Here is a 21,557-nt window from a genome sequence, read left to right on the forward strand (position 1 = left end):
GCCGCGCGGTTGTTCCGGTGTCGGGGCCGCATCCCCGGCGGCTGCCCAGCCTCCGCCATGCCCATCCGGGCCCACTGCACCATCTGTTCCGATTTCTTCGACAACGAGCGGGACGTGGCGGCCGTGCCCTGCGGGCACACCTTCCACCGCGCCTGGTGAGCGGCCTGCCCGGCGCGGGGACGGGGGCGGGCGGGGACTCCGGCCGGGTCCGGTAGCCGCCCCGTAGGGCAGCGAGTTCCCTCAGCCGGGGCGAGCCGGTGGTCGGCGCTCGCAGCCCGCAGCCATTCCCCCCAGCCGCCCCTTTTCCCCGAAGACCCGGCTGGGGCTGGTCCCCTCCCCGCCCCTCTGAGGGGGCTTTGGGCGTTCGTTGCGCTTCTGGTACCGGCTGTGGCCCTATGCTTCCCCCGCCCGGGTTCGGTTGTGGAAGGCGCTGCCTCGTCCCGCTGACCTGGCAGCTTTGGCAGCGGCAGCGATTCCGCTTTGCAGGGATTTAGAGGAGCTCATGAAGCTGCCGCAGGAGCCTCGGCTGCGTTTGTCACTCCTCTGCCTGTGGCCTTCCTTCTCTGGGAGGGCCGGCGCCAGCAGATTGCTCCTACACAGGGTGTTTATCTGGAAGGAGCGGTGTTAGATTATGAGTGAAGCTTCCCAGGCAATTTCATGCTTCTGCTGGAACTGCTTTGCAAGTGTTTGTGTTGGAAGGAAATGGCTCTTCTGAGGAAATAAATTCTGCATGCATGCAGGGAGGGAGCGGGCATTTGCTTTTCTCCTTGGCTAAGTAACTTGGAGAGGGACCGTCGCTCGTAGGTGTGATGGTCACTTCTTAACCAGCGGCACAGCTCAGGCTTGCTCTCCTCTAACAACCAACGGAGGAGTGAGAGCTTCTGAAGGTAACCTGCCAGCTCCAGATTGTTATCCTGCTCCAAAAATAAACTGTTCCGAGTGTGACGTGATGGCTTGGTTGCAAAATACATTAGGAGCCCTCCTGGGGAGCCTGACGGGTTTGCATTCATCATCTTGGAGCAGAGACCAGCCTGGTCTCCCTTGCTCTGCAGACACATGTTCGGTGTCAGTGGCACCCTTTGGAGCTGACCAAACTGGGGATCTCTTGGCTGTCGTATCCTGATATAGCAGCTCTTGTGCTGCTCTGCGTGTGGATCCGTTCGCTCCTGCAAAGCTACAGTTGTTCAAAGACTTTCTCCCAGGGAGATCTGACTTCTGTAAAAACTCTGCCCTGGTAAAGATAAGCTCACATGCTAAATTCAGCTGGGAATTGTCTCGGAGGCGAAGGTAGAGTGTGCCTGCTGGAACGCGGCGTTCCCATTAGCTGCACCTCTGGACTAAATGTTTGCGTTTCTGTTTTTAGTTTGTAAAAAGGAGTCACATCCTGCTGCCTCTTGGTGAGTTGGGGGGTGGCCCCTGGGAGCATCGCTCCTGGATTTTAAAGATTTAGCGTATGTTTTCTTTTCCTTTCTCAGTCTCAGCCAGTGGTTTGACACAGCACCGAGCCGGACTTGCCCGCAGTGCCGAATCCAGGTAAAACTATCACCACTGTACACTTCTGTATTTCTATGGCATGATGCTCTGCTAAATGGCACTGAGGAGTTGTGGTCTGGGCCTGTGGTGACACAAGGAAAAGGTTCATGGTATGAAGTGGAGAGAACTTTCTCTCCCCAAAAATATCTCGCCAAAGGCTTAGAGGGTGAACTCCCTTCAGCAACCCTTCTGATCAGAAGAGGTGGTCCGAGGGCGCCCTGCTGCTGTCTATATTGTAGCTTCGCTAGGAAGGGTCTCTGGGTCTTCACGGCTTTGATTTAGGCTGAATAAGTATGGCATGATGATAGAAAGGGCTGGAAGAGGTTAATCAGAACATCAGAGTTGCATTTCTAGAGTACCCTGCTGCTTGCCATCAGGTGAGCAGCCCATTCTGTTGCACATGGTGCTTATAATTGAGTCCTTGCTTTGCAGCACTCGGCCCTTCATTGAGAAAAGCAAAGGCTGGGGAGGGAAGGAAGGATGTGTTCTGCTTCTGAGATGGGAAGCCAAGGCTTGGGGATCCAGTGACTTAATCAGGACCTGAACTTCTTTGAAGTCCATTGTCACCAGCCTTCATGCCACCAGTATGGCGTGTCGTGGCTGCAGGAGGTGTTGCCTCATGCTCAGATGTAGGCTTTTAGCCAGCTGCAGCTTGGGCTTGTTCTATGTTCGTGCTTCTTTCTTCCTCTCAAGGTCTTGGCCCTTGTTCCTTCCCTGACTTGTTGATTCCCCCTGTTCTTCACTGCCTCTTACATCTCTGGGTTACCATGGAGTTATCGCGAAATAACATCTTATGTAGCAGTAACTATGCAATTAGCTGGTGTCATGACTGTATATAATACTTAAAACACAAAGCTGTAACTGCATGGGGGAGGTGTGGAGAGCTATCAAATTCAATTACAGCACCTTCTGCCTGCAGAAAGCAGCACGTACTTCTGTCTTAGGATTTGGCATCGTGTTAGCTCAGCGTCAGCTGCTTGGGCCTTAGCTGCCAGAGAACAGACTGCGCTTGATTCAGAAATGCTTGAATCTTTCTGCCGCGGCTCAGGAGCTTGGCTGGAGTCATGCTACCAAAACTGAGTGGGGGGTCTGCTGCTGGGCTGATGAGCCAAAGCAGAGCATCGTCACTAATGGCATTGAGAACATGATCTGACTCGCCTTTCACGGCCTTGTGACAAGATGGTACCTTCTCCCTCTCTGATTGTCTTCCATATCCATTGTGTTTCCATATCTGTGCCCATCAACCTCTTCTGTCTCCTGTGTTTAGGTCAGCAAAAGACACATCATCAATAAGCTGTTTTTTGATGTTGCCCTGGAGGAGCAGACGGCACCAGATGCAGAGACTTTGCAGGTAATTTGACTGGGTTCTTCTGTTGTGTGATGCTTCAGCATCTTGGAAGTGTGGCCTGGGCTGTCAATCCTCTGCCAACAGCTGCTTCCTGAGCTGGTGCTTGCTGTGCTATGCTCATGTTTTGGACCTGAAGCACAGCAGTGCCTCTTCCCTGTCTCTCTTTTCCCTCTTGGTCTTTGCCCAGTCTCAGCTTTGTTGTAAAGAAGTCTCCATGTGTGGGTTAGAGTTCCTCCTGACCAAATCTCGCGTGGTGACTCAAGAAGCCTCCTCTACTTCACTGCTCTTCCTTCTGCTTCTTGCCTTACCTGGACACCTCCAGAAGCAGCACCAAATAAACATCCAACTGCTGCTTCTCCCTTGGGTCTCAAAACCTTAGGGATGAAGCTACAAAGCTTTTCCAAAAGGTGGGAGAAGAAAAATCCCAAATGCAATGAATTGCTGCTGGTATCTGTGGCTCGGTTGTGCACGAGCTCTGCTAACACCTCTGGAAAGGAAGGGCTGTTGGAGGAAGTGCCACCTCCTCACTTCTGTGCAGGTAGGTTCGTTTTCACAGACTGTAAGGAACTGGGGCAAGGTGGTGAAAAAGTCTTGGTTCCCCAAGAGAAATGAGGAAAGGGACTGCCTGAAGCTGCACCAGCAGTGGTGGACAGTGCTGAGGCTGGGTCCCCAGGGGCGGATCCTGGCTGGAGCTGGGGTGCTGGGTGATGTTCTCCAAGTGCCACACTTAGGTGCGGAGAGCTGGAGGTGAGAAAGGATGAATGCTGAGTGGCTGTTCCGTATTCTCTTCCTTTGTTTAGTGTGGATGAAGCATGGCTCCTTATGTCTCCGAGTTATGTGTTCCAAAAAAAAAAGTAATTCGTTGACCTTGGTATAATGGGACGCTTGTACCCTCTTGTGTTTAGAATCAGCATGTGCAGCAATTACCATAATTAGCAGTTGCCATGACAATGCTATATGTATATCGTATGGCTTTAAAATAAAGCCAGCCAGACTATAATGTCAGTAGCACTGTCATTCTCGAAGAACGCTAATAAAGAAACTGAAGGCCAAAGTATGTGTGCTGAGGAAATGAAAAAGCATCTCTGAGCTCTTGAAGCTGTGTGCTCTAGAAGCAAAGCAATGGCTTGGAGCGAATAAGCATTGTCTCTGCTACATATTCAGGTCTGTTCTTGCAAGTGTAAATAGATGAGTGACTCAGAAATGGGTTGACTGGAGAAAATTGACCTAGAAAAGCTTTCTGTTCCCTCTCAACCCCAACCCAGGATTGAAGATGGGTTCCCCCAGCCTTCCCCTCCAGGCAGGCTGTGCTGAAGATCCGCTCCCTTGCTCAAGGGCGGGACTCTGGAGCCGCTCCTGCACAACAAGCTTGGTGGTAACTCATGCTCCTACAAAGTCTGTTGTGCGGCTGTCAGAGCAACATCTAGCCCTGAGTGTGCAGCTTTCCTAGTGAGAGCGCTGAGGTCACTACCTAAGGGGAAAGAACCAAATATTTTCTGTGTAGATCAGCGTAGTCAGTTTGTATGGGTATTTACTGCTCCATGCACTGATTTGGGTTGCTGCTGGGCTGATGCTGGTTTGTCACCTGTTGTATGTTGTGTGCTGCCTTGTTTCTGGAGGATATGGAGCACCTTAAGAACACGGGTGACCATCACGGGTGGGATTTAATGTCCATCTAGACACGAATTCTGTCTCACGTGGTAACTGCTTTTGGCCTGGGCAGGAGTTCAGCAAAGCAGACACATGGTGGACTGTCCTCAGACTCTTTAGAAGCTGAGAAAATAATTGGTGACTTCCTCAGCCTGAAGTGATTTCACCTGAAAAAGCTCCCAAATACAGTGTTTGTTCCCATCCACCGTTTGTCCCTCCAAGAGCCTGGGCATAGAGTGGTACTCAGCTCCGTAATCAACTGGAGCTGTATCTGTGCAGCCTGCAGATGTCCTGAAATGAGCATTTGGCCTCCTGCCATGAAAAGGTTGGACTGGGGCAAGGGAGTGTGCTTCAATGTGCTGGAAAGCTGAGCTCATAGCTGTGATCTGCTTGCTGTCTTGGGGAGACAAGCCTGGGGTGCTCTGCTGAGAACTGCTCTTATGCACCCAATTATAAGTGATCGGAAGAGCTTCCTCATAATTTGAAACATCTTGCTGTTACTGCATAATTATCCAAAGTATCTTTTGGATAATAATTGTCTTTGGTGCTATTCTTCACTCTCAGTTCTGCTCTGAATTGTTTATGGACAAAAGAGTGATGCGGCTGCTTTGCTTCCCACCACCAGGCATTAGTTTCAACCAAAACACCAGAGGGAACTCGGTTCCCTGGAGTAGCTGCAAACCACAGGCTGAATATTGTGAAGTGTTCGAGCATTTCTGGGTGCTGAGCCTTGTTTTATCCTGTGTTGTTCTTAAAGATGGTCCTCAGTAATCAGAACAGTCTCCATGTGACTGTTCCCAGAGTAGGGAAAGTCTGAGTTTTGGGGTGTAACACCTTGGTGATGCTCATCTGGAACCTGACACTTCCAGTCGCTTGTGATCTGGGGAGCTGAGAGCCCTTCTTCCAAAGAAGACTACAAGATCTCTGCTCGCTCAGCTTGGTAAAAAGGAGGCAAGAGAAGGACTCCTGCCTGTAAACCTGCTGGGGGAGGGTAGAAACCTGGGAGGACAGCTGTCTGCGTGTGGTCAGGATAAACTTATTTGATCTTGTGAAGGAAAATGTGGTCTTGCAACTCAAGCTGGCAGAGAGAGAAGAGCTTCTATGACAGGAGTGAAAACTGGGAGCAGCCTTTAGGAGCGGTGGTGGAGGATGAGGGATTTCAGATTAAGTTGATGAATGAGGTAATGTTACATAGCTGCCCGCAGTAGCCTGGGATTTCTTTGCTATCGTACTAATTAGCACATCTTGTGAGCTCACTAATCGTTCCTGAATAGGACTCCGAGGAAGCTACTTCAGGATAGTTCCTGCAGCAGAGTTAATTCCATGTCAGCCCTCCAGCTGTTGTCCCCCTGGGGGCAAATCCAAGGCAGCTCTGCCTGGCTTTGCGTTTAGTCCCTTCTGCTTACCGAGCTCTACATCCCATATTCTTTTTCCTGCTTTTATTATCACTAGCAGAGCTTTGCTCTGGTCCTGTCAGATCCGTGGTCACTGGTGGTGCTATTCTCAGCTCAGATTTGCATGCAGCGTTCTGGGTTGCACAGATTTGTGTGCTCTGCTTCAGTACCGTGTTGGCATTTTATTGTGGTTTTATTCCACTGCAGTTCCTGCCTGACTTGTTATGTGCTTTCCTCTGCAGCTCTCTAACACAGCTTTTTAAGTCATCTTCTGTTGACTCTTTCCTGTATATATTTCTCTCTCCTGCTGTTTTTTTTTTTAAATACATATATTATATATAAATAGCCTCTCTTTGTAACTTCTGTATGTTTCCTTTGACTATTTGCCAGTGTTCTTAAGTAATATCCCTTCATTATCTATAATTTAAACTTTTGGGCAGTTGATCCCTCTTTTTGATTCTTAATGAAAGTGTTAGAGATATTTGACCTTCCCCAGACCCTTGTGGCACCCAGGAGATGTTACACGCCCTCAGTTTGGTATGGATTGGTTTATTGGCAATCTGTTTGTGGCCGTTTGACTGAGCTGTTAGCTCCTATCGGCATCCTGAACTGCAGTGACTTTAGCGTCCGTCAGAATGCTAGCTGGTGCCTTTCGATTGTATGCTTGGTTACCTTTTCAGGCGTTTGGACGTACCCTCCTGTCTCCCACCTGCACCTGATTAAAGTTCACTTCAGTTCAAAGCAGCTCTCAATCCAGTTAGTCTGGCAACATCCCTGCCTTATTGCCTTGTTTAGGTAAAACGTTATAAAAATTGTTCCTGTCTGATTTCCTGTGTTTCCCTGAGAGCTTTCCAAAATTATTCAGCTAAAACAAGATGACTGACAGTGTGAGAAACACAAGGTTGACAAGGCTAAGACAAAACTGGGATCTTCTCTTCTCCCCCTGAAGAATGCCAGTTGGAGGTGCTCTTTGCGTTCCCTGTGATAGTACGTGCGTGTAACTTGGTGCTTGCTGTTACCATGTTCCCTTCTTAGCACCTGGCCAGTGCAAATGTCCCGCCGAGAAACCTCTTGGGTCCTTTTAAGATCTGGTGAAAGCTCCACTGCAGGGTGTTTCCTAATCAAGTTTTCTGTGTTGTGTTTCAGAATGAACTGGACAAGGTGAAGGCTCAGCTCTCCATGAAAGGTGAGTTCCAGCTGCCTGCTGGGGATCGGCAGCCTGCGATCGCTGGGTCCTGAGCTCTTTCTGTGCTAGGTGCTTTGTCCAAGCTTGAGGAACCCCTATGAAGCCAAGGGCATAGTGCAGGCTGCAAACTGTTTTGCGGGAGCAGCATCTTCAGAGATTTATCCAAAGTGAGACCACCTAAAGCTGTGCAAAGCTTGTATGACCGAGCCGGAGTCCGCAGCCTGGCCCAGCTTTGCTGTAACTGGGAAGCTCTCTGCAGAATTTAGAGACAAAGGTGCAATTTTTTTGCCCCTCTTCCTAATCACAAGCTACAACAGTGCAGCACAGCTATATCTGGAGCAGGCTTGCTGAAAGCAAAACCCTTGGTTTGCTCACTGGGAAACTCATAGCTGTGTATGGCAAAGGCTAGTTCCTTCTAACAGATGAGGGGGTAAAAGTGGTGCCCAAAAGCAGCAGTGGGAGGGCTTTGGATTTGTTTGGCTGTTGCAGTGCCACATGTGTCGCGCAAAGAGCAGACGGAGTTCAGTGTATGCGTTTCCATTTTCCCATCTTTAATTTTAGAGGATGTTTGAGGGAGGCAGGAAAAGCAAAAGCCCTGGAGACTTGTCGATGGGTTTTAAGCATCGTCTGTAGGCAGCCTGTCATCAGAACATGAGTCATGAGCAGCGAAAGGAAAATGTCAGTCTGAGTGACAGAAATCCAAAGACACACTAGCAGAAGGGAAGAGAAAAAAATCTAAAGAATGCTGGGGGCTCACCCACGCCCTGAGAGTTGTCTTTCCTCTGCCTTCCCTGCATGCACGAGACAGACATGAATAGCCAGTAGATTGAGGATTCAGTCCTTAGCCCGAGAGCAGAATTGGACGGTCTGCGTGTCTCTATTCTGAGGCCTGTTCTCTTGCCAGCTTGGTTGAGTTTAGTGACTTGGTAGAGAGCCAGATCTTCTGAGGAAGGTGGCTGGGATTCTTGCTAGGAAGTTATCCAAGAAAAACTGCTCGAAGGCCTGCTCATCTTCTCGGCTTCTGGTGAGTAGAGGTTGGATTTGACATTCCCTGTCCCATTCTCTGTTCATATTGGAGATGAGAAGTTCCTTCCCACCTCCTGCCTCCTTTGCTGTGGGCACTCTGCTCTCTGGTGGTTCTCGTGTATAAATTCTTCACTTAAAGATGTGCTCTATGCTGTGTGCTGTAGAGGAGCTGTGTAATTGCTAGTCTCTGATCAGCTTGCAAATGGCTCTAGAGGTGCGGAGCTCCAAGCAGACCCAGCAGGCGCTGTGGGAGGCACTGTGAATGAGCTGATAACTCATTCCTGCAGCACGGGGATGTTTGACTCCTGCCATCTGCCTCTGGGCAACTGAGAACGGAGGAGGGGGAAGCCCTAACTCTTTTGGTGGATGTGGAGTCCCTGCAAATGCCAGGGGAGCATCTCCAGGCTGTGCTGCCTCTGAGGAAGGGTTGTTCAGATCAACGGAGGAAAAAATGCTTTACTCAGAAAGAAGTAGCCCCCTGCATGATTCTGCTGGGATATGTTCCTCTCTTCTTCCCCAGTCTCACGTGGCTCTTTTACTGTCTGATCCAGCAGTGAAGCTGCACTGCAGGTCATGCTTTCATGGGACATGGTGGCAAATTTGAAACTGGATTGCTTGGAAGGAAAAACAGCTTTTTGGAAAGGCACTGGCTGGCTCTCCGCTATCGTCAGGCTGGAGCCATGGATGATTTTAGCAAAGACAGAAGATGCTGAGCTGAAGACTTTACCCGGTTCTCAGTGGGGTTAGATGGAGGGGTTGCTGCTTTCCCTCATTGCCCAGCTGATCCGAGCTTTCCGGTGATGCTGGCTGTTCCCTGCTTAGGTCTGTCAGCTCCTGACGGTGGCTGTTCCTTTGTGAGCTGTTCCCTTGTCTTGACAAAACAAATTGAAATCTGGTGTTGTTTTCCACCACCTTCTCTCTGGTGGTCAGAGGCACCTGCTTTGTTCCTGGATTGCTTGCCCGGGGAAGGGACAGCAGGACTCAAAGGTTTTGTGACCCACAAGAAGTGGGCGCTCTGGGGAATCTACTCAAGCTGTCATGTGTCCTGCAAAGTCCCCAGTGCCCTGCAGAGCTCTGCTTTACTGCCCCTTGCCCTTCAGCGTAGGTGCCGCGGTGAGGGTAGCTGCAGCAGCGTGGTGACGCAGCAGCGTGGTGGATTGCTGTACGCAGCCGCCCGATGGCCTCTGAAGGGCTTCCCTGCATGTAAGGCTCCGTGTGGAGAGGCTGGACTTGGGGCTCGGCGTGACAGCTCGGGTGTAACTCAAGAGAAATGTTTTCCTTGTGCAAGCCTGGCTTTGAGAGCATGCAAGGGTTAAGATGCATCAGCTTAATGCTAGCAAGGCTGGCACTGGAAAGCTATTAAAAGGAACTTGTTATCTTTAGTGAAGAAAATCTTGAAGCCTGCTGGCACTGGGAGAAGCAATTGCTCAGTACAGACCCTGGTGCAGCCAGCACTTCGGGAAATGGGTCTCTACAGGAACAGCCAACTTCTAGCAGCCTGGAGCCTGAGACTGCAAGCAGTGTCTGTTTGTTGTGCTCCTACTGCTGTGGGGCAGCTGAAGTAGTCTGGGTTACCGGGTCATGACCTTTTACTTTTTTTTTTTTTTTTTTTTTTTTATTCAGAGAAAGAAAAGCGGGAATGCCAAGCTGTTGTGGATGGGCTGAGGGACACTCTGGATGTGCGGAATGCCACAATAGAGTCGCTCCAGAAAGTGCTGGGAGAGACAGAGATGCTGTGCTCCTCTCTCAAGGTACCTTTCCCATCCCTGGCAGAACTTCGGCACTAACCACTGCAGAGTTGGTGTTAGTTTTGTTGAAGGTCTCTGCAGGCCCTGCTAGTAAAGAGATTGTGCTGGTGGGAGTTTGGATCTGGTGCCTCAGGACTCCTGTCTCTTGATCTCTGAAATAGTGAAGGGCGGTGTAACTGGATTTTCATGTTGGGTTTATTAACCCAAAGCAAGTGGTGTCGCTGGTCTGGAGGTCCTGAGTGGGCTCCACCCTGGGGGTGATTTGGAGGCATAAAAGCCAGGGCCTGTGATTTGCATCCAAGTGGCTGTGTGCTCAAGGCAGAGGTGGATGAGATGGGGGAGAGACGCCAGCCCAGCCTGGGGGATGCTGGCTGAGCTTTGCTAATGAAGTGGTAGCGCTGATCATAAAGGTAGCAGCATGAACAGAGTGGGAACTGGCCCCAACGCCCCATTGCTGAAACACTGGCTCCCTGTGGTAGAATGTTCTTCTGAAATGGGTTTCGGCCAGGCGGGATTCAAGGAAAATTAGTTTCTTAGTTTGATTGGAGGAGAAATCAAACTGAAATATATGAAGGGGGAGTTGCAAGCTTCAGCTGAGTGGGATTTGATCCAGCTAACTCTCCTGTCTCTGTTCTGTTGCCAGGGCTTTCCTTCAGTTAGGTTAGTAATGTGTGAAGTCCAGGGATCAAATATTCCTGTTGTGTTTCAGCGTGCAGTGACTCAGTGTGTAGTCATGTACTGTGCGTAAACAGCAAGTGGAAGAGGGTAAGAGCAGGAACTGCTTTGTTGGGATGTCTTGTAGTGAGCAGAGCAGCTCTGCCTTGGTGGTGGGCTGGGCTGGGCAGTCTCCACTGTGTGAAGATGACGTGCCTGTCACAAGAAGAGTGGGGTTCAGGCAGGTGGGGTTGTGAGCTGCAGGCTGAAAGGCAGCGTAGGGGTCAACTGCACTTCCCGATATCTCTGCCCCTTGGACTACGGATCTGACCCAATAGCCTAAATTGCATTGTGTTCCTTGACCTCCAAAGCCAAGTGGCCCAGGGAGAGCTTGTAGATGGGTTTTAGGTTCGTCTTGCTGTATGCCACCTGCAGCTGGGCTCCTTCTTAGAGGAACCCATCCAGGAGGTCTGCCTTACACTAGCACTGGGGTGCTGTTATAGGGCAGAAGGAGAGATATAGTAAGGAATTAATGCCAGACAAGCCTTGCTGTGAGGCAGCAAAACTTTTTTTGGCTGACCATGGGATTATATGCAATCTGCTTGGGTGTAAAGGTAGCCTGGGCCTGTGCCATGCCAGAGATGCTCCTGGGATCCCAGGTGTACCAGTGGCAGGATGTTTCTGCAGGAGTAGGAAGCATCAGAAGCAATTATGACAGTGGAAGCTGGTGCTTGCTGCTCAACTCAACATCTCTGCGCTTGGCTTTCCTGCCTTGGCACCTCTGGAGGAGGCTCTGTGGTTATCTCGCCTGTTGCAAAACCCTCTGTGTGTGCTTAAGTCCTTGTAATGAAAGCTGGGCAGGGCAGAAGGATTAGGGACCTGGAGGTATCTTTTCTGTGGTGTATGGGGTTTCCGAGCTGAATGCCAAGCACTGTCTTATACTGCATCATTAAAGATTAAAGCACTAAACTTCTGCAGTGAAAAATACAAGCTTAACTAGCTGTGACGCAGGTCAAGCCCACAGGCTGCAAACTGTTCTTGTCTTCTGCTAGCGCTGTCAGCTGCTGCTGAACCTTTGTGTGCAAGTTTGCGGCCGTTTCAGGCTGTCTGAGGCTAGGTACTCTGCCCCAGCCTGGCACAAAACACTGCTTTAGGGATCTGGAGTGTAGAGAGCTCTGATTAGCAAGAGCCAAAGGTGGGCTGTGCTTAAGCAAGAGCAACACATGAACCTGCAACGCTGTCCCTCTGCAAAGTCCCGGCAGTTTCACAGCTGTTTGGCTTCTGTAGTAGGAAGTGGATAAAATCCCTTCACTTCTGCATGGAAGGGAGCTTTACGAGTCAGCACTGTGCTGAAACCAGACCCAGAGCCTTTTGGAGGCGCTGTGGGAGGTGCCGAGGCACACACAAACCGAGACAACACAGATGCATTGGAACGGTGATAATTCAGGCCAGCTTTCCCCTGTCCTCTGCCACACTGCAGATCTGTGCTTTTTCAGCTCAGCTGAGGTTCTCCGTTTCTGCTGCCTGCTACTGGAGAGCCTGGAAAGATGATGGCTGCAATAGGCTTGCAGCCTCTCCATGCAGGTGAGAGAAGTGCCTGGGCGGGTGTTTGGTTTGGCTGAGATGTCCCAGAAGAAACCCACTCAGCGTTCCTATTTATGCTTTAAGCAGCTAATGGCAAGGGGAATTGGGAGGCTAAAGCAAAAGGGATCAGCTCTGCGTGGAGGAAAAAGCAATAGCAAGGTTTGCTTGCCATGGACTCCCTTGCTTTTGAAAAACAAACTGTCGCTGTGGACGGGGTACTGCACAGCCCCGCGAATGCTCCTGGCAGAGAGGAGGCTACGGCGCAGTTTCAGTGCCAGGCTTGTCTTGCGATTAGCACTGAGACCCTGCTGCGCTTGCAAGGAGCAGAGCTAGGGGTGCAGCGGGGAGGGAGCTAAACTCTCCGTAATCCTGGGCTGCTGAGGTGGTGATAGCATTAAGAGCCAATGTACGCTCCCAGCTGCCCGCAGTGCGCATAAGCCAGGATGTTTCTCTAACAATCCCTGGAGCCTTCCTAACAGTCTGTATGCGCTTGCTTCTCTGCAGAAGCAGATGAAATTCCTGGAGCAGCAGCAGGAGGATAACAGAAGTTCAAAGGAAGAGGCCCGCCGTCTGCGAAACAAGCTGAGAACCATGGAGCGGTGAGATACCGGGCCTTGCAGGCTGGGCTGCATGCCTCTCCCCTTCTCAGGGAGGGAGGGGTCCTACTGTGCCTGCTGCAACATCCCCCTCCACCTGCTGTGTCATCTCACCCCACAAGGTTGGAAACCACTGTGTTACCAGGCCTGCCCTTGCACGTCCAGAGCCCTAGCCCAGGAACAGAGTTGGCCACAAGGCTATCTGGCCCAAAAGCTGGGACATTGTCCCCACCTGCAGTGCATGTGTACAGCTGCCCCTTCTCTAGTCTGTCCACGTAGTGCTCCTCTTACCTAGCAAAAAGCCCTGCTGGTGGTGGGGCAGTTGTCTCTCTTACCCCCCCCCCCCCCCCCCCCCAAACATCCAGAGTGCCTGCAGTTGGAGCTTAGGCTGCGCCAGCTCCTTGGAGGGAAGCAGGGCTTCAGGCTCTTTCCCAAGCTCTGTTTGTGACTCGTGAGCTGAGGGTACGTTTTTTTCTTTTTTCCTTTTCAGGATTGAGCTGTTGCTTCAGAGCCAGCGCCCTGAAGTGGAGGAGATGATCAGAGAGATGGGAGTTGGGCAGGCAGCGGTGGAACAGCTTGCGATCTACTGTGTCTCACTGAAAAAGTAGGTGCCACAGGCTTGGCGCAGCCAGCTCATGCTGTCCTGGGTGTGCCCAGGGAGAACCCTCTGCCGAGAACGGGCATGCACACGGCCTCTTGCGGGGTTCTCGCTGCCTGTTTGGGCCTCCGCTGGGTTTTGACTGACAGATTCTGGGGACCTAGATTGGAGCCTGTCACACTGAACTGTTCCTGTTGTCACTGTAGTGACATGCGTGTCACCATGGGAACTGTCTCCAGAGTTGTCAGTGCACCTATGAGGTGATGATTATTATTCCTTCCGTTCTCCTCTCACGCCTGGGGGGAAATGAGTGGATGAGGGGCTCCAGGTTGTACCCTCTGCTGCATTGCACCGTGCAGCTGTGGGCTCGAGCGCTCTCTGGGCAAGGCGAATCTGCAGCGCTGCCCTCCCCTACCTGGAAATCCATCTGGTCCTGCTGGGCAAAACCACGGCTTCTTTGGGCCCCTTCTGATGGCAGCTGAATAATTGCAGCTTTGATACAAAGCTGTAATGAGGCAAGTGTCCCTGTGGTGTAATTGGGAATGAATGTGCATGGCCAATAATGTGAAGTCTCTGAAAAGTCACTTAAAGCAAAGTCCTCTATTTGCTGCCAGCATGGAGGCTGCTCTGTTGTCTGTCTTTTCCACTGGCAACTGAAATGTCTCTGGATCTGGTTTCCATTTTGCTGGTGAAATCTCTTCAGACCCTGTTCTCATGGTATCCCATGCAGCTTTTCTCCTCTGTGGTAGTGGTGGTGCCTGTGGTGTAGTGGTATGTTTGTACCAACACTGACTAACAGTGTGTCACTCAGCTGTGTTCCCTAAAGGGCTTTGTCTCCTGGGTTTTCTCTGGTGGCTCTGCAGTTCCAGAGCTTCAAATTAAGAGTTGTGGGTTGTCTCTTGAGAAGTTCTAGCTCAATCCTATTGTAAACACAACATAACTCTTCTGGTCTCTTTGCAGGGAGTATGAAAACTTGAAGGAGGCTCGGAAGATCTCTGGTGAGATGACAGAGAAGCTGAAGAAGGAGCTGTTTTCTGTCAATAGCAAGGTACAGGGGGAGCGTGAGTCACTAGTGTGACGTCTGGTCTGTAGATTCCTGTAAATAACTGTGGCCCAAACCCTCTGCAGTGAACCCCTCCCATGCCAAGCACTACTTGAGTGGTACAGGTGGTGTGGAAGTGTCAGGTTGGGGTTTCTGGGTCAGGGTGTCATGCTGCGGTGAGTGAGTAGCTCATGGGCTGTTGTCAGGAGTGCAGTCTCTGGGGACACTGGTGGGGCAGCATATGCAGAGCCAGCCATGAGTTTGGCAGGGAGCCTGGACTGGAAGGCAGCAGCACGCAGGTGCTCTGCTGCTTCCACTGGGCTCTGGAAGCAGCGCTACCTTCATCCTGCCACACTGCCGAGAGTGAGCTAGCTCCAGCTGCAGAATTGGGCCCCTAGGAAAAGTGGGAAGGGGTTTGGAACCACCACCAGGTGAGTAGGGCTTAGTCTTGGCTTGGCACAACCACAGTCACACCCAGCCTTGTGTCTTCAGCCCACTGAACTGGGCCAGGGCTCCTGCGTGATGCTGGGCCCAGGCAAGAGAGATCCCAGAGGTGTGGTGAGGACATGCAGGTGGCTCTGCACAGAGCTGGTCCTGACCTGGAGCAGAGTTTGGAGCTGCTGACATGCCTCTATTGCCGTGCTCCCCCTACTCCAGGCCTGGCTGGGCTCTGTTAGCTCAGGTCAGGAATTGCTTTCCGTCAGTTTTGGTAGCAAGTCCCCATGAAAAGTGTATGTGTATAGCCTTGCTCTCCAAGGCGCAGGTGTTCCCTGGGGCATGCCTGTGTCCAAGCTCACAAAGTTGAGAGACTGTGGGTGGATTTGGCCTGTTTTTATTACCTGGCCATTGCTATTGTGGTCATCTTTGAATGGAGAAGGAGGTTCTCAGATTGCTATGCTGTTCCTCAAGTGAGTTAACCCCCTATATGAGTTGCTGCTGCTGGAATCCGCCTGCTTCTGGCTGAGTCAGTGCCAAACTGCAGTCACCGGCTGGGGTCAGGAGGATGCGAGTCAGTGCACTGGGAGCTCTGGGCTTGGCTGACGAAGAGCTGACTGTACCGACACTTTGTGGGCTGGCTCAGACTCCTGAACCCACGAAAGTCTCTGATGTGGTAGCAGTCCACTTCTCGACCCCTGTTCCTGGCATGTCTCCCTGTTGAATCAGGCTTGTCTGCCTGCCAGTGCTGCTGATGCACAGCCATCCCGCAGCCTGTGGTTTTTAACGCCCGTGCTCTGGTGTCCTGCAGGAATTCGGAATGCAGCCACCGAGCGTTAGAGCAGGGAAAAGCTGTCACCATCAGGCATAAATGCTCGGGAAATGCTATAAGAAGGTTTGCGTTGGGCAAGCAGCCCTGGAGATCCCTCTGCAGGCAGCTTGAGGAAACGGGCAGGCATTCTGTTGCTCTGATATGGGAGAGATTGGTCAGAGACTGCCATAGGAAAACCGAGCTCGGAAACAGGGGAAAGTAGCATGTGCCGCAGAGCACACTGCTTTCCTGTGGGATCCGCAGTCTCCCTTACCTAGGTGTTGTAACCAGCACTCTGCTGTTTGGGGGGATGACTTTATTTTGCAGCTGCAGAAAACGGTTTTGGAGTTGGAGAAGACAAACGAGGAGTTAAAAAGCACCCAGAAGGATCTGAAGACTGCGGACAAGGAGATATTGGTGAGAATACCATTCCTCAGTCTGCAGTAACTGGCAGCTGGCCATGGCCTGCAACTGCAAAGCCAGGAGTTCTGCTGGCTCTTGCTCAGTGACTAGGTTAGAGAGTCCACCTTACCTCTCTTATCTGCCCTACCTCTGAGCTCCAGCTGATGCTGATATATGGAAAAGGGGCAAAGTATCTACTACTAAATTTTTCCTTTATCTGATGGTCTGCTTTCCCTCCTCCCTCCAGAGTTTGAAGAAGAAGATAGACATCCTGCAGGATACTCTGAAGGTCCCATCTGTAACCAGAGAGACACTCAGTCGACTAGTCTTTGAGAGGTTAGTGAAGTGCATCCTCAGATACTAGGCCAAGGATGGAGATAGCAGGTCCGAAGTAAGAGCTGACAGTTTTACTAGCTGGGGAGGCAAAGACGTACTAGTCTGGCAGGCATTGCAGTACCACAGTTGTCTTGTTGCTTGTATCTTTCTTTGTTTTGTGGTTTTCTTTGTGTGTGGTGGTTTTTTTTTTTTTTTTTTTTTAATTGTTGCTGACAAGGTGGTGTTTGGTTTACCTGGAAAAAGTGTGCGTTGCAGGGTTTGGGTCAGGAAGGGGTGGAAGAATGGGCTAGGTTTTGACAAATACTTTATCACTGTGTCCTGTCAGGGAAATGCCCCTAAAGCTGCTCTTGTGATTGCCTCAGGGTTCGCCTTTTAGTAAGCGTGCCCTGGCATATGGGGACTGGAGATCTTTGCCAGGTAGAGGAACCTAGCCTGAAAAATGGCATTTTTCACATTATTATCAAACCCTTTCTTCTGAGGAGCCGGTGCTTACCCCAGTGCAGCAAGCTGGGCTGCGTACACAGGGCAGCAGTGCGCCAGCGTCTTTCCCTGGGCTCAGAGTGCTGCTGTTACAGCACAGGCCATTCGAGGGCGAACAGTAGTTTGGGACATTGACTATAAACTCTGGGATTCCGATTGTCCTTTCTGTGACTTGTAAGCAGAATGGGGTGCTGATCCTGGTCCCACTGCTGTCTTGCAACTCAGCCACGTAGCGTGCAGCTCTGTCTTCCTCTCATCTGCCGGGTGGCAGGCGGTGGCCTCCTGATGGCTGACACTTTGCATGGCCTTGCAGCCCTGCTCCCGTGGAACTGCGGCACCCGAAGCTCCACCGCCCGGCCCACAGCGATGAGATCAATCTAGATGCCACTTTTGATGTGGACACCCCTGAGCATCAGCCCTGCAGATCTCTCTTCAACCCTGCAAAAAGGCAGAAGCTGGATAAAAAGCCGTGAGTTTTCCCTCCTCTCTCTGCTTCTGAAGGAGATCAAAGTCTTGCTTCTTTGAAAGTTGCTGTGTGAAATCAGATAGCTCTCCAGCTGCCTGATGTCGTGCTGCAAGTTTCGTCATCATTTGCTTGGCCTTGTCTGTCCTTGCCAGCTCCACTTGAACAATAAATCTCTGCTGATTTGCTCCTTGTGCTTCTTACAGGCCTCCTGTGGTAAACCTGGCAAAGAAAGTTCTGAAGGAAACGATGGAGGTAAGAGGACTAATCTTGATTTCTGTATCACCTCTTTGATTCTGCTGTTAATAAGCTTGGGATAAAGGACCCATTTTCCCCATGTGGGAGATGCTGTGACCATAGACCGGCCCATCTATGGAACCACAGTACATTCTTCAAAGTGCTTTGCTTGACAGTCTCCTAGAAACACTCTATTGCTGCCTCAGGCCTCCTGGAATTGGGCGGGAGAGGGAGGATGGGGACCCACGTGCTTCTCGCTGATTATCCTGCTTCAGATGTGCTTGGCAAACCCAATGTGGGGCTGACCACAAGGGCTTGAGGGGTCAGCAAAAGGGGCTGTTCTCCTGGGCTCGCTGAGTGCCATGTCCTGCCTCCCAGGCGCTGCTCCACATGAGCACTAGTGGGAGGTCTGAAGCTGCTGTTCTTTGGCCTGACGTGTGGTACAGCAGTAACTATTACCCTAAATAGCTGTCTGCGTTATTAGTGCTCCCTGTATGTGGACTGAATTCAGCAGATCATGCTGGTTGAAGGGCTTTTCTCATTATTTTGTGGGACAGAACTGGGCAGATGATCTGGAGGATGATGCTCTCAAAGGACTCATGCCAGCTTTCATCAGGAATTCTGTTCTCTCCAAGAAGCCATCTTCGGGTAGCTTGCTGGGTCCCCACAAGAACACGGGCACTGTAAGTATGACTGTCCAGTTGGTGATCATGTTGAGGGCTGGCACTGCACACCTCTGTCCTAAAGTGACCCTACAGGAGGAAGCAAATGAGGCTTTTACCTTCCCACATACAGCGTGTGGAAAATAAATCTTGGAGTATGAATCTGGCTACTTCCCAGTCCTGCAGAGCTCCAGGGATGACAGATGCTCATTCCCTTCCTGGCAGCAGATTAAATGGCTGTCCATGTCCCATTCCTCCACCTCCTTGGAGCTTGAGGTGTTTTCCTCGTATCCCTCAGTCCCAGGGACAAAATTCTAAGCCTTCCTGCTGCTTTGAAGGCTCAGCTCACTTCAGAAAGGGCCCAAGGTAGCCAAACTTTGCTAATACCCTTGGGTCTGCCTTTTTCCAAAGGTGAGGGATTAACACAAGTATTGAGTGTTCCCAGGTGCTTGTAACCCCTCCGTAGAACCTGTGGCCTGCAAGGCTCCTCCTTCCCCGTAGCCAACAGGAGGAGAGGTAGCCCAGGCTCTGTGCTGCTGCTCCAGGCTCATTTCTTTCTCTCTTCTAGGTGAGGATGGGGTACGATGGCTTGGGCGGCAGAACGAAGTTCATACAGCCTGTATCCTTTCCCACAGCTTGTGTGGCAGTAGCGATGCTGTAGAAACCTCATGTCTGTTCCTCCTCTTCGGTTTCAGACATCCTGGGGAGTCCTACCCCCCAGCCAACAAAAAAAAGGGGTGAGAGTCCTTAAGGAACCACCAGTTTTCTCTTACCTGACTCTGAACAAGTCTGAGCTCAGCAAAGGCATCAAGGACCTGAACTTGCTGACAGCATTATCAGAGGTGGCTCATTCATAGAAGCATTATCAATTAGAAATGGGTACAACTTACCTTGGGATCTCTGAGCAGCAGCATAGCACAGCCTCGTGCCTGCCAGCCCATGCAGCCGAAGCCTTCGTTCCTGTGGGATGCTGCTGCTCGGCCCTACCTGCCCTGCAGCGGGTGGGTTGAGCTCACCCAGGGGCTGGGGAGCTGCTCTGACTCCCACTCTTCCTGCAGCAGCAGTGTCCCCTCCACTGCAGAGGCTGCCCCTCACCTGCCTTCCCCAGGCAGCACTGTCAAAGCGGTGTGTGGTGCACCTATGGCTCTGACACCGCTCTAGCTCCTGGTGCTGGTTTTGAGCTGTGGGTTTTTTTCATTCTTTGTAGAAAACCAGGAGGCTGAAGCAGAGAAGTGATCAGCTGGAAGGTGTGACCTGCTGGGAAGCCTTGGGCTGTTGCTCCTGTGGCCTCACAGGAGGGGTGGAGGTACCCAATGGCAGGGAGATCATAGAATCATAGAATGGTTTCGGTTGGAAGGCACCTTGAAGATCACCTAGTTCCAACCCCCCTGCCATGGGCAGGGACACCTCCCACCAGACCAGGCTGCCCAAGGTCCCATCCAGCCTGGTCTTGAACACCTCCAGGGATGGGGCCTCAACAACCTCTCTGGGCAACCTGTTCCAGTGCCTTACCACCCTCAAAGTGAAAAATTTCTTCCTAATGTTTAAACCTGCCTAAAGATGCTTCAGCCAGGTCCTTGGGGCCAGATGTGCTCATGCTGCTAGCCTGAGGTGAAGGGAGAAGGTGGGCAACCATTGCAGTGCTGTCCCTTGCATGAGGCCGATGGAGGAGCGGCTCATTTGCTGTAGTCCAAGTGCTGCAGGCGTGCTGGTTTGTGTAACCCCGCAGTTCTGCAAGCAGATCTGAGCTAATTCCGTGTCTCTGAAGATTTGTGTGATGCCATGTGAGTTAGAGGGCTGGCTGCTCCAAGGGCTCTTGTGTTGGAGTTGTTCTGCCTTGGGAGGCTGCAGGCTCTGGCCCCTGCGCCTTTCCTTTCTTTAGGAAGAAGTTTTTCCCTTTGAGGGTCATAAGGCATTGGAACAGGTTGCCCAGAGAGGTTGTTGAGCCCCATCCCTGGAGGTGTTCAAGGCCAGGCTGGACGTGGCCTTGAGCAACCTGGTCTGGTGGGAGGTGTCCCTGCCTATGGCAGGGGGGTGGGAACTCTATGATCTTCAAGGTCCTTTCCAACCTAAACCATTCTATGATTCCCTCCGTGGTATCCCACCTCTAATGTGCAGGGTAGGTCTTGAAGCTCTGATAGATTTGTTTAAATGCTGTTTTGTGTGCAAGGGGGTAGTGTAGAAGTGGGAAGCATCCCTTGATTCGTGGGACAGGAGAACGCCTGAGCTCTGCTGCTGTGAGAAGGGGGCAAAGCCTGCACGAGTTTTTCTTTGGGTGCAAACGTGTGGCTCGGTCCCAGCTCTGTGGTTCAGGCTGGTCTGCAGCAGGTAGTGGATCACTTGTGTCCCCAGGGCATTGGTCTGCACTTTCCTTAACGGCTTCACCTTCAGACAAACCTGGCAGAAATCCGTCCGTTAGCAGTGAGAAGCAAGAAGAAGAACGTCTCCAGGCCAGCATCTTCAGCTCCCTCCGCGTCTTCCTCCAGCAGCAGCCAAGCCAGGCTGGACATTTTCCTGCAGTAACAGCCCCTGTCTTCCTGGCTAGCGGCTGGGCAGGGTGGCCACAGCACAGAGCGCACTTGCCCAGAGCCTGGCACAAAGCAATGCGCAACCAGTGCTGCGCGGGGGGCTACCTGCAAAGCACCCATGCTGTGTTGTGGGCAAGATGAGCTGTCCCTGGGGAGAATCCTGGCTTTGCAACAAGCCCGCAGGAGACCAAGCCTCTGGCTAATGCTTGGACTGATTTACCCCCTTCCTTTTCCCCTTCGTTCCTTCCTCCTATTTTTGTGCAGAATAAACAGGGTTTTCTTATCTCCTGGCCTGCTCAGAGCTCTGCTGTTGGGCGCTCTGACATCAGGTGGAACCGCACTTCCTGGATGCAGCTGTGAGCTAGAAGTGCAGGAACAGTTTCTGGGATGTCAGTCTGGAGCAAGAGCTGGGAGAAGGGACCTGGACCAGCTCTGTGCCCAGTGTAAATAGTTCCAAGAAAGTTTTCTGGAGGAAGAAGAGCAGTGCTGGTCTGCTTTGCTGCAGGTTGGCCGTATGTTCACTGTCAAATTGATCACCTTCTCTCTGCTGCAGGCCTGTATGGATTGGGGAAGACCCACAGGCTGTGTCCTGCTTGGCCCTGGTTTGAGCCATGAAGTCCACTGTGTTTGCAGACTTGGCACTAAAATTGCTGACCTGGGTAGGAGGGTGTTGGGGAGTCATCTCCCTGCCTTGCTCGGAAACAGGGTCATAGAATGCTTTAGGTTGGAAGGGACCTTGAAGATCACCTCATTCTAACCCCCCTGCCATGGGCAGGGACGCTTCCCACCAGCCCAGGTTGCTCAAAGCTCCATCCAGCCTGGCCTTGAACACCTCCAGGGATGG

General features: G+C 51.6%; 1 protein-coding gene across 1 annotated transcript; it reads left to right on the plus strand.

The window, feature by feature from the left end:
- Nucleotides 1–57: 57 nt before the first annotated feature.
- On the plus strand, nt 58–20,942 carry TRAIP (TRAF interacting protein; the record flags this gene model as incomplete). Its single annotated transcript, XM_082487997.1, has 15 exons — nt 58–155; nt 1,476–1,533; nt 2,801–2,884; nt 7,072–7,111; nt 9,761–9,888; nt 12,628–12,722; nt 13,210–13,323; nt 14,278–14,365; nt 15,933–16,022; nt 16,255–16,343; nt 17,137–17,292; nt 17,493–17,541; nt 18,081–18,206; nt 18,754–18,804; nt 20,577–20,942. 15 exons carry the CDS (start codon nt 58–60, stop codon nt 20,706–20,708), a joined length of 1,398 nt encoding a protein of 465 aa, XP_082344123.1. The 3' UTR covers nt 20,709–20,942.
- Between the last annotated feature and the right edge of the window lie 615 nt (nt 20,943–21,557).

Source organism: Vanellus vanellus, assembly GCF_965231255.1.
Source record: "Vanellus vanellus genome assembly, chromosome: 9".
Lineage (NCBI taxonomy): Eukaryota > Metazoa > Chordata > Aves > Charadriiformes > Charadriidae > Vanellus > Vanellus vanellus.